At 42.9% G+C, this 16,596-nt stretch overlaps 1 protein-coding gene across 1 annotated transcript; it reads left to right on the forward strand.

Moving 5' to 3' along the window:
- LOC141094657 (P2Y purinoceptor 1-like) lies at positions 1-5,039 on the forward strand. Its single transcript, XM_073580492.1, has one exon. The coding sequence runs from the start codon at positions 180-182 to the stop codon at positions 1,230-1,232; it is 1,053 nt and encodes a 350-aa protein (XP_073436593.1). The 5' UTR covers positions 1-179; the 3' UTR covers positions 1,233-5,039.
- The last annotated feature ends 11,557 nt before the right edge of the window (positions 5,040-16,596 follow it).

Genomic DNA, 16,596 nt, shown 5'->3' on the forward strand with positions numbered 1-16,596 from the left:
CCAGGAGTGTACCGAGAGAGTCACTATGTTTAGTGGAGGGAGGAGCAGTTCTCAGCTATGAGATGTCAGATCCCTGCACTCCAGCAGAAGCACTGTGCTCTCCATGTATGCTGACAGCTGAGGGTCTCCATCTGCAGGCCCATGCCTGCTTCATCTAGACCTCCTCTGCACACTCTATCATGGAAGAGGATTTCTTTGAGTCTCCCATAACAGCTGGAATTCTTAATGTCAGCTCAGAATGCAACGTCAACAAGACTTTCACCTTTCGCTACTTATCTTCTGTTTACCTTATCGTCTTCATTGTGGGATCATTAGGCAATGGTCTTGGGTTGTGGAACTTGTGCATGAACTGGAAGAAATGGACCTCACTGAACGTATTTGTGTTGAACCTTGGCATTGCTGACCTTCTCTACGTTGGGACGTTGCCATTTTTTGTATCTTATTACCTCAGCGAAGGTGTTTGGATGTTTGGTTATGGATTCTGCCGCCTCGCACGCATCCTTTTCCATATGAACATGTATGCAAGTATCACCTTCCTCACCTGCATCAGCGTCCAACGCTACCTTGGAATAGTACACCCAATGAAAATGATGGGTCATTTCCAGAACTTACGCCCTTCATTGTGCATCAGCATTATCATGTGGATATTGGTCATTCTTCAGATCTTACCAAACCTCTTCTATACCAATGCCATTAAAAACGACACATACTGCCACGACTCAACAATCAACGAACACCTGGAATCCTATGCGCCCTACACCCTAACCATCACAATCACAGGCTTCTTGATCCCATTTATCATAATTTTGACTTGTTACACCCGGATTCTCACTGTTCTTACGAAAAACAAAAATGTGGACCGAAACCTGAAGAGCAGAAGCATCAAACAAGTTTTTATCATTCTGGCCCTTTTTGCCATCTGCTTCTTTCCATACTATACATTTCGAAACCTCAACTTGATTTCCAGAGTTTGGCAGCTCCAGGGAACCTGCACCGAAGGTCTAAAGAACATTTACATTTCCTATCAGGTGACCAGAGGACTGGCCGCCATGAACAGTGCCATTAACCCCTTACTTTATTTAGTGACCAATGAAAACTTTGTTTCAAAATTTAGAAAGATTCAGAGGAGAGCCTGGTACGCCCTTGTCTATGTTGCCAGAAAACAGTCTCTCCCAGATATCCAGGCTATGTCTGTTAATGGAAAGGAAGAAGAGATTTCTGAAGTTCTGTGATGGACAAGTGTCAGTACCAAGCTTGACTTGGGTCTCATTAGGCATTCATAATGCTGCAGAATTTCAGCTTAAAGCTGACCTAAGGACTATATAGTCATTAACATCCAAAGCCTCTGGATTTTGCCCTTTTTCCTTGCTTCCAGTTGTCATCAAACTTAGCCTATGAACACCATGGAGAAGATCATGGTCCTGGGTCATGAATGATCCCATGGGAGATATTGTCAATGCAGAAATAGATTCCCCAAGAAACCGAAGTCAAAGTTTTTAAACGTTTATGGTCAGTCAACTCTAAACCACGGAATATGCAGGAATGACATTATGTGAGTACTAGGATTCTGTAGGTAGGAGAGGTTGGCAGTAGGTTTGTTGATATTACAGTTGGTCCTTGGGTCAACTGATTTTTTCTCTTTACATCATCATGATTCCTACTTAGTAGAGACTAATTTCTTTTGTATTCCTGACACCATAGAATAAAAGCATTTTTTAAATATTAATTAGCGTAAAATACAGGAGCACGGGACTAAAACTTCATACTGCCACAAAAAAGATAAATATTTCACCAGATTTAGGCTATGTTCACACGTTGCGTTTTTGCAGCGTTTTTTCCTGTAGGCAAAACCTGATTTCTTGGCAGTAAAGAAGCTGCTAATAAAAAGGAGATTTTGCTGCTTTTTTTTGGTGCGTTTTTATCAGGTACATTTGTCTTCTGTGCATAGTTTAGTGCATAAAATAAAAACATGATGCAACTTCCTGAGGTTTTTGTGCCAAAAACGCAGCAAAGCCTGATACCTGCATCTTTTTATGTATTTTTGCTGTATATTTACACTTACTAATTGCTTTCTTTTGAAAAAACGCAGCAAAAACGCTAAAAAAAAGTGACATGTTGCAGTTTTCAAAAGCGCAGTAGTTTTCCAATTCAGTCAGGGAAAAAAAATGTGTGTGCATGAGATTTCTGAAATCTCATAGCTTTTGCTGCTACTGTAAAGCGCAGCTTAAAATTTGCCAAAACGCAACGTGTGAACATAGCCTAAGGGTGAGTTCACACGTTGCAGATTGTGCTGCGGATTTTTCCGCCCGAACTTGCCTAAATCCGCAGGTCAAAAGACCTGCATTTTATCTGCGGATTAGCCTTCTGTTTTCCCCTGCGGTTTGACACCTGTACAATGGAGCAGGCGTGAAACCGCTGTGGATTCCGCACAAAGAATTGACATGCTGCGGATTTAAAACCGCAGCAAATCCGCGTGGAAAAATCCACAGCATGTGCACTGCGTTTTTCAATTTCCATTGACTATAAATGTACTGCACAATGCAGCAGAAACTGCTGCGGATCCGCAGGGCCAAAAACACTGCAGATCCGCAGCAGAATCCGCAGCGTGTGCACACACCCTAAATATTGCCTATGGATTATTGTAGAGAGTCCAGCCACAAAAAAAGCTAAATACCTAGAAAAATTGTGGTCATCTTCGAGCACACTTTTATCCACTGATTTTATATGCTTACATCCATTATTATAGAATTTTTTGTCGTATTTCTGAAAATAACATGGTTTTAGTATTTGTATTTTTAGCTGTATATTTATATCCTTGTGTTTCTAACATTACAAGTCATGTTACTCAAAGATCATGTTATTCCTCTTGGGATTCGTGCAGACGGCCATGTAAATCAGACGCGTGCTATCCGTGGGTTTGACAGGCAGCACTGGTCCCCATGTTATTCTATGGTGCTGTGCATATGTCTGATTTATTTCCTTGGACCAAGTGGTCCAAGGAAAAATATTGCAGCATGCACGATTTGCTTCCGAGAATTGGATAGCACTCCCCCATTCAGGTCTATGGGTGGGTGAAAAAATATGGACCGCACACAGATGACATTCATTTTTACAGAGTGAGAGGTGGAGATTTTTTTTTCTTCCTCCAAGAAAATCGAATACTATTATAATATCAAAAATACACAAAAAATTCAACAAATATGAACCCAGTGCGTTTTTTAACAGAGAAACAAAAAACTCTGCAGTTCTGCGGGACAAACTGCCTGCAAAAATGCCATACCTATAACATACTGCGATTTAGAAAAAGAGTCACAAACATGAAAATCGATAAAAAATGCAAAAATGCAGTAAATGTGTTGTGTATTTTAATACAGCATTTTTAGTAGCTTTTTTTCCTAGCGGTTTGCTGAGAACTATTAAAAAATATTTTTTACTAAAACATTATAGTTACCCTCCAGAAGAAGCCCCTTCTCCATCTGTGGTCATATGTGTTATTGCCTCTTAGGTAAATCTAAGATAGAAGAAAGACAACAGACATGAGATTATTGTAGCCCTCTAGATGAGAATTGGAAACTGGTGTCCTCAGGGGTACGTAGGCTAATTGCACCCGTGAAGACACCAATGTTTCGCTTGGGAAAACTGGTGTTTTCTGCTTTAGTTTACATCAACAGCCTCATAGTCATTATATGTATTTTGATAGATCACTCTGCCAGAGAAGGGGTTTGGCATATGCCATTAGATGTAGAAAGAAAGCACTAGGCTGGGAGAACACAAGCTTACCGGCCAAAGATCCCTTTATGACTCTGCAGCAGAGCATTATAATGCAGGTGGATGGTGTCACATTGTGACCTGTAAACTTCTTCGGCAAGAAAGTCATGAAAAGGTGGAATCATTTGGATTTTTTGCAACTTGCTTGTTGCAGTTCTCAGAAACTCGCAGGTCACAATTTGACCGCTTTCACCTGCATTACGCTGCAATGAAGCAGCAGCATAGAACTTTGCATGACTTGTGTAGACACAGCCTTAATCAAATAGTAGACTCGTATTTAGTCCCTTTTACTGTATACCGTATTTTTCAGATTATAAGACGCACCCAAATTTTGAGGAGAAAAATTAAAAAAAAATGTTTTTTAATAAAATGGTGGTGCTTCTTATAATCCATGCGTCTTATTGCTTACCGGGTTTGCTGGTGGAGGAGTGGAGTGATGCTGCAGGCCGCAGGCTGGGATGAGGGGGTGTTCTGATGTGCGGTGCGCCGCTGTGGGTGTCCACTTTGGGGTCTCTGGTGCCACTGCAAGGGTCTCTGATGCCACTGCAGGAGGTCTCTGCTGCAGCTGCAGGGGATTTCCGCTGCTGCACCAGGGTCTCCGCTGCTGCTACAGGAGTCTCTGCTGCTGTGCGGGGGTCTCCGGTGCTGCAGAGACTCTTCTGATATTTTCTCAAAGGCCAGAGCCCCCAGCAATTCCATGGTTTCCTGTGCAGTGGACTCCTGGAAAATGGCCGCCGGGGGGGCAGTGCATGAGCAGATGGAGTTCTCGGGAAATGAGATTTCAGCGCTGGGATCTCCTCTCCCGAGATTTTGGTGCCGAGGTTCTGGCCTTTCACAAAATGTCCGCAGAGCCCCCGCAGCACCGGAGACCCCCCGCACGGCAGCATAAACCCACTGCGACGGCAGTGGAGACCCCTGCAGTGGCACCGGAGACCCCCCTCATCCTAGCCTGCGGCTAGCAGCAGCGGTACCGGTAAGGTATATACATATTATAAGAAGCACCCCCATTTTCCCCCCAAATTTGAGAGGAAAAAAGTGCGTCTTATAATCCGAAAAATACGGTATATTATACATTTTATACAAAGACACATTGGTATTAAAGTTAAATGAATCAGAGACGAAAAGGACTGTGACTTTCCCTGTATTATTCTGCTGCACAGATTTTACCTTAATGAATAAAAATGATATTTATATATGAAATATGTTTTTTATTTCGAAGTAGAAATGTGTTAGTAAAAAGTAAGCTGTGAATAAAGTGACTTGTACTGGTGTCCCTGATTTACAGTAATCTTGTCCTATAAAATATTCAAGTGATATATAATCTCCATGTTTTATGTAATTCTCATGTTCTATATAGACCAGACTAACTCCTCATCCATACTGACATTCTGTCCACACAAATATCAAATCCACATAAATATCACACTAATAACGATACCACTTATTCACACTACATATTCTCATACAGTTTTTCTCCATCTCTGGAGTGACATGACAATAAGGAAAATCGTCCTATAGAGTACTTTTTTCTACTATACGGCAAGGACTGGATTTCCTTCTGAATGCAGCGACTCTGAGTGTTGGAATTTAGACTTCCCAATTCTGCTCCAGGATATTAACAGAGATTAGAAATGTTTCTTCTCAGTAATTGTTTCCGGCAGTAAAAGCAGAAACAGCAATATTCAACAGGGATGTTTATGTATGCACCTCTGTCGCTAGGACTCGGAGCAGGAATGTAAGTATAGTGGGTGCAGGGGTTCCAGTCGCACCCGGGTTCTGAAGGACCCTTTGGCCCATATCGTAGAGAAAAATTATAAAATCCATAAAGACATATCCGGAGAGTGGAGATACTACCCTCACTTTGAACATATGGGATTAAATATAACAGGGGAAGTGAAAAGAGCTGTCACTTCAACCTCCATTGAAGTGTGACCACCTGCCATGACCAGGTAATTCTATGAGAGCTAGACGCTAAGAATAGGATTCATGTCCTCAGAAACAGAGAAGTATAGGGGCTTACTCTGTTCAAAGGAATCAGCTTCCTCTCATCAAAGTATTTGTCTCTGGAGCCGGTGGTTACTGTTGAATATTGGATTTTGCATCGATCTGATATTTATGCGAGATATATTTTTGACATCGTAGTGAAGGGATGAACATAATGTATTCAAGGCCAGCTAAAGACTTAATATCGACAGAAGGATGATGCTATGCATGCCATGTTTCATCTCTATAGAAAAGTAAAATGTGATAGGAAACATAAGAATGATAACTCCCACCTGGTACCTCCAGGAGCAAAAATATCCTGAAAGTTGGGGATGTCATAAAACTCTAAAAAACCTAGCACATTCCACGAACAGCCTCAATACGAGTTCACTAAAGGCTGGTATGAGTTTGGGTTTTAGGCTGTGTGCACACGCTGCGGATTCTGCTGCGGTTCCGCAGCGGATTTGGCCGCTGCGGACCCACAGCAGTTTTAGCTGCGGTGTACAGTACCATTCAAATGAATGGAAAAAAAAAAACACAGTGTAGACGGTGCGGATTTTTCCACGCGGTTTTCCTGCGGTTTTGAAACCGCAGAAAGAATTGACATGTCAATTCTATCTCCACCATTGTGGAGATGGTGAAACCGCAGGGCAAAACCGCAGGCTAATCCGCAGATAAACCACAGGTCTTTTGACCTGCGGATTTATCTGCGGATTTTGCAAAATCCACGCGGATGAATCCGCAGCGTGTGCACACAGCCTTAGTCATTTGTCAATTCTGGAAGGTACAGCTGTAGTTCGTGTCCATTTTTCTAAGGAGTACCTCCCTCCACTAAGCTCTGAGCCATTTCTGTGACATAGGTTTAGTCCTTCTCTTTCTTTTAGTTCTTTTTTTATCCATCTTATGTTATCCTTGACATCCCATATGAGATATACAATACTATTAACCCCTTTCTGACACGGGGTGAGCGCTGCTGATCGCGGCCGGGTGTCAGCTGATTATCACAGCTGACACCCGGCACTATGTGTCAGGGGCGGTCACGGACCACCCCGACATGTTATCCCATGGCACACTGCGATCAAACATGATCGCAGTGTACCGGGGGTTTAGGGAAGCATTGGCAGGGAGAGGGCTCCCTCCGTGCTTCCCTGAGCCACCCGGAGCAGCGCGATGTGCAGTGCTGCTCCAGAGGCCTCCTTCCCTACAGGTCCCCGGATCCAATATGGTGGCACCTTTGGGGGCCTGCAGGGAGCCGGCTTCCTCATGCCTGCAAAGCGCCGACATGAGGAAGCCTCCAGCAGTGCCTGCGTCAGATCGCTAATCTGTCACAGCGATCTGTGATGTCACAGATCAGCGATCTGTCACATGACAGTGATCTCCCCCCTGGGTCGGTATAATAAAGTTAAAAAAAAAAGTGTAAAAATAATTTACAAAAAATCGCTAAATAAATTAAAAAAAATATATATATTCCCTAATAAATTCATTTTTTGGAAATAAAAAAACCCCAAAACAATAAAAGTACACATATTTAGTATCGCCACGTCCATAACAACCCGCCCTATAAAACTGTCCCATTAGTTAATCCGTTTAGCAAACCCCTTAAAATATAAAAATAAAAAACAAAGCAAACAATAATGCTTTATTATCATACCGCCGAACAAAAAGTGCAATAACGCGCGATCAAAAAGACGGATATAAATAACCATGGTACTGCTGAAAACGTCATCTTGTCCAGCAAAAAACAAGCAGCCACACAGCATCATCAGTGAAAAAATAAAAAAGTTATAGCTTGCAGAGTATAGCGATGCAAAAATAATTATTTTTTATATAAAATTGTTTTCAGTGCATAAAAGCGCCAAAACATAAAAAAAGACATAAATGAAGAATCGCTGTAACCGTACTGACCCGAAGAATAAAACTGCTTTATCAATTTTACCGCACGCAGAGCGGTGTAAAAGCACCCCCCAAAAGAAATTCTTGAAATGCTGGTTTTTGTTCATTCTGTGTCCCAAAAATCGGAATAAAAGGCGATCTAAAAATGTCACGTTCCCGAAAATGGTACCAATAAAAACGTCAACTCGTCCCGCAAAAAATAAGACCTCACATGACTCGGTGGGTCAAAATACGGAAAAATTATAGCTCTCAAAATGTGGTGATGCAAAAACTATTTTTACAATAAAAAGCGTCTTTTAGCGTCTGACAGCCGCCAAACATAAAAACTGCCATAAACAGTAAATCAAACCCCCCGTTATCACCCCCTTAGTTAGGGAAAAATAATAAAATTAAAAAATGTATTTATTTCTATTTTCCCATTAGGGTCAGGGTTAGTGCTAGGGGTAGGGTTAGGGCTAGAGTTAGGGCCAGGGTTTGGGCTGAGATTAGGGTTAGGGGTGTGTTGGGGTTAGAGTTGGAGTTAGAATTGGGGGGTTTCCACTGTTTGGGCACATCAGGTGCACTCCAAATGCAACATGGCGTCTGATCTCAATTCCAGCCAATTCTGCGTTGAAAAAGTCAAATGGTGCTCCTTCCCTTCCAAGCTCTTCCATGCGCCCAAACAGTGTTTTACCCCCACATATAGGGTATCAGCCTACTCAGGACAAATTGCAAAGCAACTTTTGGGGTCCAATTTCTTCTGTTACCCTTAGGAAAATAAAAAATTGGGGGCAAAAATATAATTTTTATGGAAAAAAAATGATTTTTTTATTTTCACGCCTGGGCGTTATAAACTTCTGTGAAGCACTTGGGGGTTCAAAGTGCTCACCACACATCTAGATAAGTTCCGTGGGGGGTCTAGTTTCCAAAATGGGGTCACTTGTGGGGAGTTTCAACAGGTTAGGCACATCAGAGGCTCTCCAAACGCGACATGACACCCGCAGACCACTCCATCAAAGTCTGCATTCCAAAACGTCACTACTTCCCTTCCGAGCCCCGACGTGTCCCTATACAGTAGTTTTCTCCCACATATAGGGTATCAGCGTACTCAGGACAAATTGGACACCAACTTTTGGGGTCCAATTTATCCTGTTACCCTTGGGAAAATAAAAAAATTGCGGACTAAAAGATCATGATTGTGTAAAAAATATGATTTTTTTATTTTCATGCCTGGGCGTTATAAACTTCTGTGGAGCACCAGGGGGTTCAAAGTGCTCACCACACATCTAGATAAGTTCCTTAGGGGGTCTAGTTTCCAAAATGTGGTCACTTGTGTGGGGTTTCCACTGTTTAGGTACATCAGGGGCTCTCCAAAGGCAACATGACACCCGCAGACCATTCCATCAAAGTCTGCATTCCGAAACGTCACTACTTCTCTTCTGAGCCCCGACGTGTGCCCATACAGTAGTTTTCTCCCACATGTGGGGTATCAGTGTACTCAGGACAAATTGGACAACAACTTTTGGGGTCCATTTTCACCTGTTACCCTTGGGAAAATAAAAAAATTGGGGACTAAAAGATCATGTTTGTGGAAAAAATATGATTTTTTTTATTTTCACGCCCGGGCATTATAAACTTCTGTGAAACCTTTGGGGGTTCAAAGTGCTCACCACACATCTAGATAAGTTCCTTGGGGGGTCTAGTTTCCAAAATGGTGTCATTTGTGGGGGGTTTCCACTGTTTAGGCACATCAGGGGCTTTCCAAACGCGACATGGTGTCCGATCCCAATTCCAGCCAAAAAAGTCAAATGGCGCTGCTTCCCTTCCGAGCTCTGTCATGCGCCCAAATAGTGGTTTACCCCCACATGTGGGTTATCAGCGTACTCAGGACAAATTGCACAATAACTTTTAGGGTCCTGTTGCCCTTGGGAAAATAAAAATTGGGGGTGAAAAGACCATTTTTGTGGACAAAATATGATTTTTTAATTGTACCGCTGTACGTTATAAACTTCTGTGAAGCCCTTGGGGGTTCAAGCTTCTCACCAGATATCTAGATAAGTTCCTTTGGAGGGTCTAGTTTCCAAAATGAGATTTTTTTAATTTTACTACTGTACGTTATAAACTTCTGTGAAGCCCTGGGGGTTCAAAGTTCTCACCACACATCTAGATAATTTCCTTGGGGGGGTCTAGTTTCCAAATTGGTGTCATTTGTGGGGGGTTTCCACTGTTTTGTCACATCAGGGGCTTTCCAAACGCAATATGGTGTCCGATCTCAATTCCAGCCAAAAAAAGTCAAATGGCGCTGCTTCCCTTCCGAGCTCTGCCATGCGCGCAAATAGTCGTTTACACCCACATATGGGGTATCAGTGTACTCAGGACAAATTGCAAAATAACTTTTAGGGTCCTGTTACCCTTGGGAAAATAAAAATTGGGGGTGAAAAGATCATTTTTGTGGACAAAATATGATTTTTTAATTGTACCGCTGTACGTTATAAACTTCTGTGAAGCCCTTGGGGGTTCAAGCTTCTCACCAGATATCTAGATAAGTTCCTTTGGAGGGTCTAGTTTCCAAAATGGGGTCACTTGTGGGGGGTTTCCACTGTTTAGGCACATCAGGGGCTCTCCAAACATGACATGGCGTCCGATCTGAATTCCAGCAAATTTTGCATTGAAAAAATCAAATGGCGCTCCTTCCCTTCTGAGCTCTGCCATGTGCCGAAACAGTGGTCCCCCACCACATATCAGGTATCAGCGTATATAGGAGAAATTGCACAATAACTTTTGCAGTCCAATTTCTCCAGTTACCCTTGGAAAATTAAAAAAAAATGGACCTGAATTAATTTTTTTGTGAAAAATTCCTGTGACGCACCTAAAGGGTTAATAAACTTCTTGAATGTGGTTTTGAGCACCTTAAGGGGTGCAGTTTTTAGAATGGTGTCACTTTTGGGTATTTTCTATCATATAGACCCCTCAAAGTGGCTTTAAATGTGATGTGGTCCTTAAAAATAAAATGGTGTTGCAAAAATGAGAAATCGCTGGTCAACTTTTAACCCTTATAACTTCCTAACAAAAAAAAATTTTGGTTCCAAAATTGTGCTGATGTAAAGTAAACATATGTGAAATGTTACTTATTAAGTTTTTTGTGTGCCATATCTCTGTGATTTAAGGGCATAAAAATTCAAAGTTGGAAAATTGCGAAATTGTCAAAATTTTCGCCAAATTTCCGTTTTTTTCACAAATAAATGCAAGTTATTTGAATGAACTTTTACCACTAACATGAAGTACAATATGTCACGAGTAGAGTTGAGCGACTTTGATCGGATCGGGTTTCATGAAACAAAATTTGTTTCAGATGAAACTGGTCCGACTAGGGCAAAAAAAGTCAGAGTTTCATCCGAAACCTGACCCCAAAGCAAGTCAATGGGGATTAAAAGTCGGCATTGAGTGGATGAATGTCATCCGCTCAATGCCGACTTTTAATTCCCATTGACTTGCATTGGGGTCGGGTTTCGGACGAAACTCCGACTTTTTTTGCCCAAGTTGGACCAGTTTCATCTGAAACAAATTTTGTTTCATGAAACCCGATCCGACCAAAGTCGCTCAACTCTAAGTCACAAGAAAACATTGTCAGAATCAGTGGGATCCATGGAAGCCTTTCAGAGTTATTACCTCATAAAGGGACAGTGGTCAGAATTGTAAAAATTGGCCCGGTCATGAACGTGCAAACCACCCTTGGGGGTAAAGGGGTTAAAAACCTTTGATAGCTGAGGACACTGTTGATGATTTCGACATTGGGGTCAAAGTGTTTCAAGTTACACCATGAACTCAGACAGGTGCAATAGAAACTTATGTAGCCACCATAACATACAGTATGCATGTACATGAGCCTGGATGGAATTGTGTTATTGTGGCAATGTAACTTTTTGCTACAACAAGAATAACCAGCTATAGTGCAGGAAGGTCTTCAGTCATTTCCATGGGCAGCCCTGAGGAGACACAGTGACAATAGTAAAATGTAAAGGAATGCGCAGATATGTGGTTGTCACCCAGCACATTGTTGCACCAAACCAGGCACATATTACTTGGTCACATGTGATTCATAGCTCTGCTAGCTTACTTACCATCGATTAGAATGCTAAATTTGAGACATTTAAAGGGGTTGTCCACTACTAGAACAACCCCTTCTCATGTCTCATTTTTGGCCCCGATAAAATAAAATCACCTATACTCACCTCTCATGCTGGGCAGGTTCTAGCGTTGGCACTCGCATTCTCAGTGCTCATGTGCAGTTTTATGACTCATGAACCCGGTACCCAATCAGTGCTGGCGTCATTGTCCCCTCCTTCGGACACATAGGTAATCAAGATAAAGTCAGGGCTACAGCAGGCCACTCACTTCTTCTTGATATGCATACATATGAAGGCGGGGACAGTGACACCAGAGCTGATTGGGTGCCGAGCTCACGTGTCCCAACAAAAACACAACAGCCCTGAGAACGCGAGTGCCATCACCGCTGGAACGGCACCGGCATGAGGTTTGAGTGTTCTTAATTTTATTGGGGCCAAATATGGGAAATGAGAAGGGGTTGTCAACTCTTTTAAGTCCCACCCAGGAATGTCTCCACAATGACACTTTTTGGTGTGGTTTGGCTGAATCCCACCCCTTTGTGGTATGGTTTGCAGTAGTGTGCAGTCAGAATCAGCACAATTTGGCAATGTTGCCTAAAAGAAATTGCATCAAACTGTAAAAGGGGATGATCTGAGAATACTATAGCCACACAACCCCTTGAGAAAGTTTTTTCCTTAAACTCTTCAAAGCTCGTAGAGTAAATGGCAGCTAGACTTACAATGTCAGGTCATGCTTTCCCAGAAAATTATAACAAATTACACTTGACATTGGCCATTTATGAAGGGCCGTTATATGAGTAATGGTGAGAAAGGCAGATGAATAGTTATGTCTAATGTGATCTATAACCTTTTTATTGCAGCAGCATATGATGACTGTAATTGGGTACAATGCAAGCTCTGTGCTTTTTCCTATTGTTATGTGTTGTACGCAGGTTGGCTGAGGTCACAGGCCATATGTGAGAGCACAAGAGCCATGTGCCGCATAGGTTTTGTTCTATGTCCTGCCATTTTGAACAGTCAGGGAGCTGGTGACATAGAAACCGACGCCAGCACAATACATGACTTTTTCAGAGGTACTGTAAGGGGGTACGGAGGCTAGTTTATGCCCTGTTCACCTTACCTATGTCTCTGCAGAACTGGTATATTTTGTATGTCTGATATATTTTGTGTAATATCTTGTATATATCTATATATATTATCTGCTGCTATAACATATAATGCAATGTACATATGTTAATGTGTATGGTAAGTGTAGGATTTAGATCAGCCCACTAGGGGGGCACAATAGAATACAATAGAGTAAGATAGGAACATGTTAGACCAATGAGTTTTTAGTTAGGAGGGGCCAACTGGGAGTAAGTTAGGGAGCTTCCTGGAATTAGTTAGTTAGGACTGGGGGCCAGGACAGGACAGTTGTGTCCCGTAATGTTTAAGGTGGGGAGCCCAGTCATCCAGGGCCTATGGGCTGACAGTCACATGGTAGTGGAGGAATATAGGGCAGCACCAAGATGGTAGCAGCTAACTTCATGGGAACAACAATCCCAAACGTCCGGGGCGAAACGGACAGGGAACTCCTGAAGCAGGTTGGTCGGGTCAGTCCAGAAGCTGCGGTACCGAAGTCGACAGTACAACCCTGCGATATTCCTGGAGGAGTGAGGCACGGTACAGGGAACAGAATGGTGATGTTTTGTGAAGAACCTTGTGCTGTTTCTGTGACTAAACTGGATGAGCTGAGTAAACTTGTTTTGTTAAAGTTGAACTTGGACTCTGACTGCAAAGAAAAAGTTGAAAAAAAAGAAGGCCCAGCAGTCCAGGGAGGACCCCCACATTACTAGTAAGTGCACTACAGAAGGGACAGGGTGTTTATGTGACGGAAGGCCAGGGTGCGACAGTGCAGCCACCAATAGCCATGACTACAGCCCTGGCCTCCGTTTCACTACTTAGGGGCACTTTGAGGGTATAAATGAGTTGTAGGATCTCCCATGAATCAGGGAAACTCCAGTTAATGCCATCTTTACTATAAAAGTTACAAATTGCTCAAATCTGCAAATTTAACATTTTATCTGAGCGGAGGGTGAAAGGCTGAGCATGGAGGAGGTGAACTTCTGAAACCAATGAAGGGATTTTATCATTTAGCACAAAGATTAATAACAACAGATACAGGAAAATAGTGCTGGAAATATCTTAGTGGTTTCTTACTCTTCCCTCTCGATACTACATATAGATAAAGTGACCAATTGCAGTCTGACATCCAAAAAATCATGCAAAAAAAGAAGAAAGGCAATCAAAATCTGCTATGCCCTATATATGATTATCAAATGACCTTCTGATATTGCTGACCCTATATCTTGTTGGGGGTGACAGTGCCTGCACTGGGACCGAGTGATTACTGTACTGGTTTGTCTCGTTGCGGTGGTTAGTATGTGCTTACTTGTGCACTAATAGGAAAAGGAAAGGTGTTCAGTTTTATGTGCAAAATGCCTCTTCAGAGAGGAAGAGGACTTGAACTCTATAGTGCTACCTGTTGGTAGTTGATATCTTGTCGGAAACTGAGCTCCCACATTGTGGCTTTATATCAATGTCCTCTAAAATATCTCAGTTTTTCTGAGATATTTTACATTACTTTATGATACTTTAGTTTATGATACTTTATGTTTGATACTTTATGTTATGATACTTAAAGTGAAACAATAGGTGAACTCTGAATCTATAATTTAAAAGGTTATTCCCACCATTATAGATGGCTACTGTCAGATAGTGCTTGCAAAAAAACATGCACTTTTACAATTTACTGCTTGTTTAAATTTGCAGGCATTCTGTAGATATTGACATTTTTCTTTTGCTTGCAGCTCATTGCGTAGGAGACCGACCACCGCTGCTGTCTAGTTTGTAAGCACTGCACTGAAGCTGGCCGAGATTAGGAGGTAGTAATGCTCTCCAGCAATCCTGGAATCCTTGAAAACAGTGCTTACAAGTTTAATTTAAAATTTGTAAGCACTGCGTATGTTCTGCAATCTAGCAGAGGTGGTCAGTCTCCAAGGCAATAAACTATAAAAAGAGGAAAAGTCTTAATATTTCAATAACGACTAACATTTGTATAAGCATTAAATAGTAATACTGCTTATATTTACAACCACTATCCAACAATAGTCATTTAGGAAAATGGGAATAACCATTCAAGGCCACTAGATAGTAGATTAAAATCTGACTATGTGTTGCAGATTTTCCACAGAATAACATTCACTGTATGAGCAGCAATGTGAATTCTCCACTTGACATCAATAATAACCATATTAGAAATTTTTGAAGAGATTTTTTTATGTGAATTTTGGAGTGGATTGTATTCAAAAGCTATTATTATTTGTTAGGAGTGGCGGAAGGCACTAAAATAAAAATATAAATAAAGTGCCTTCGCCACTCGGGGTCCACCGTGCGGTAGATGGAACGACCGCTGCTAGGTGTTGGCAGAGCTATAGGCGGTAGAGTGCACAGGTTAAAGTGCGTCACCAAGTGCACTGAACAAACTCTGTTGAGCTCACAGAGCTGTAATTATAAATGGTAACACCAAAATACGCTGAGTCTGTTCAGGACACAGAATCTCAGCGCAACACACGCGGTATGCGGTCACCGGAGAAACACAAGGTAGCGATACTAACTCCGTAAGGACCTACCGGAAATGTGTGCAAGGTGTCGCAACCGCAAACGCCACTAGGAGCTGCAACTGCAGCGCGGCTATAGCAGGGCCGCTGCAAAGACACTGCTGACTAGCAGGCGCAACGCTGACGCTTAGGCTGCTGTAGTATGGAGCATAACGCGCTGGTGCTTGGCGCTGGGTACTGGCACTAACACAAACACTCACACATGCATAGTATCAGAGGGTAGGGGTTTCATAATAAGTCAGTCACCAGTCCATGCATCCATCAACAAACATACAGCAGCAGTATGGCTACACTAGCGCATGGCGGAACGGCCATGCGCACTTTTTATAGCGCACGGGACCTTCCGGAAATCTCCAAGAGTCCAGGAAGAGCCAATAGGATCCGGAGCGGGACCTGAACACCTGACTCCCGAAGTCCAGTAGGAGCTCGTCCCGTGAGTATGCCCAATAGATGGAATAAAGGACTTAGCCTCTGGAGACAGTTGTTGTGAGACAATCTCCTCAGCAATCCCTTCTGCTGCATCAGATGGGCAAGAGACTGCAGCATGTGAGAATATGGGTTTCTGTCTAGACGTGTCAGAAACCAGATTCCTAACATTACCCCTCCTCCTAGGGCCCCCCCTCCCTGAACCTTCCGTTCCATCACCCTGTGCCTAGCAGTGGCACAGAGCTCAAACTCGCCTATAGACGAGCTTGGTGTCCTGGTAGGTGACATAGTAACCCGGGACACATGGAAGGTACCAGCGGAGGCAAGATCGCCCGGTTTCAGGGGGGGAAATCTGGGAAATGGCAGGAGCGGGAGTGACCGTGGCACGCCGCCGTGTATCGACGGTCATCGCCCCACTCCACCTAGAGAGGCTATGCTGAGCACAAGAGGTACATGCCTTAATAAACCTCTTAACATCCCGAGCCCTATGAGGCCACCAATATGCTCCGGCTAAGAGCTTCGAGACCTGCATGTAGCCTCGGTGGTGAAACGCATTGGACGCATGCGCCCAAGCGAGTACCTGAGCCCTAAGATGAGGAGGGACAAAGGTCTCGACTACCGGCTCAGACTCAGACCATTGCGGGGAGCTGGCTTCCGGAGAAACCGCACATACGTGGTGACAACCACAAACAGATTCCTGGTCTGAGTCCGTATTAAAATCGGTACGAGACACCTCCATGGGCTCAGGAGGTAGGACTTCA

Source organism: Dendrobates tinctorius, unplaced genomic scaffold (assembly GCF_039654945.1).
Source record: "Dendrobates tinctorius isolate UK_male_01 unplaced genomic scaffold, ASM3965494v1 ptg000065l, whole genome shotgun sequence".
Lineage (NCBI taxonomy): Eukaryota > Metazoa > Chordata > Amphibia > Anura > Dendrobatidae > Dendrobates > Dendrobates tinctorius.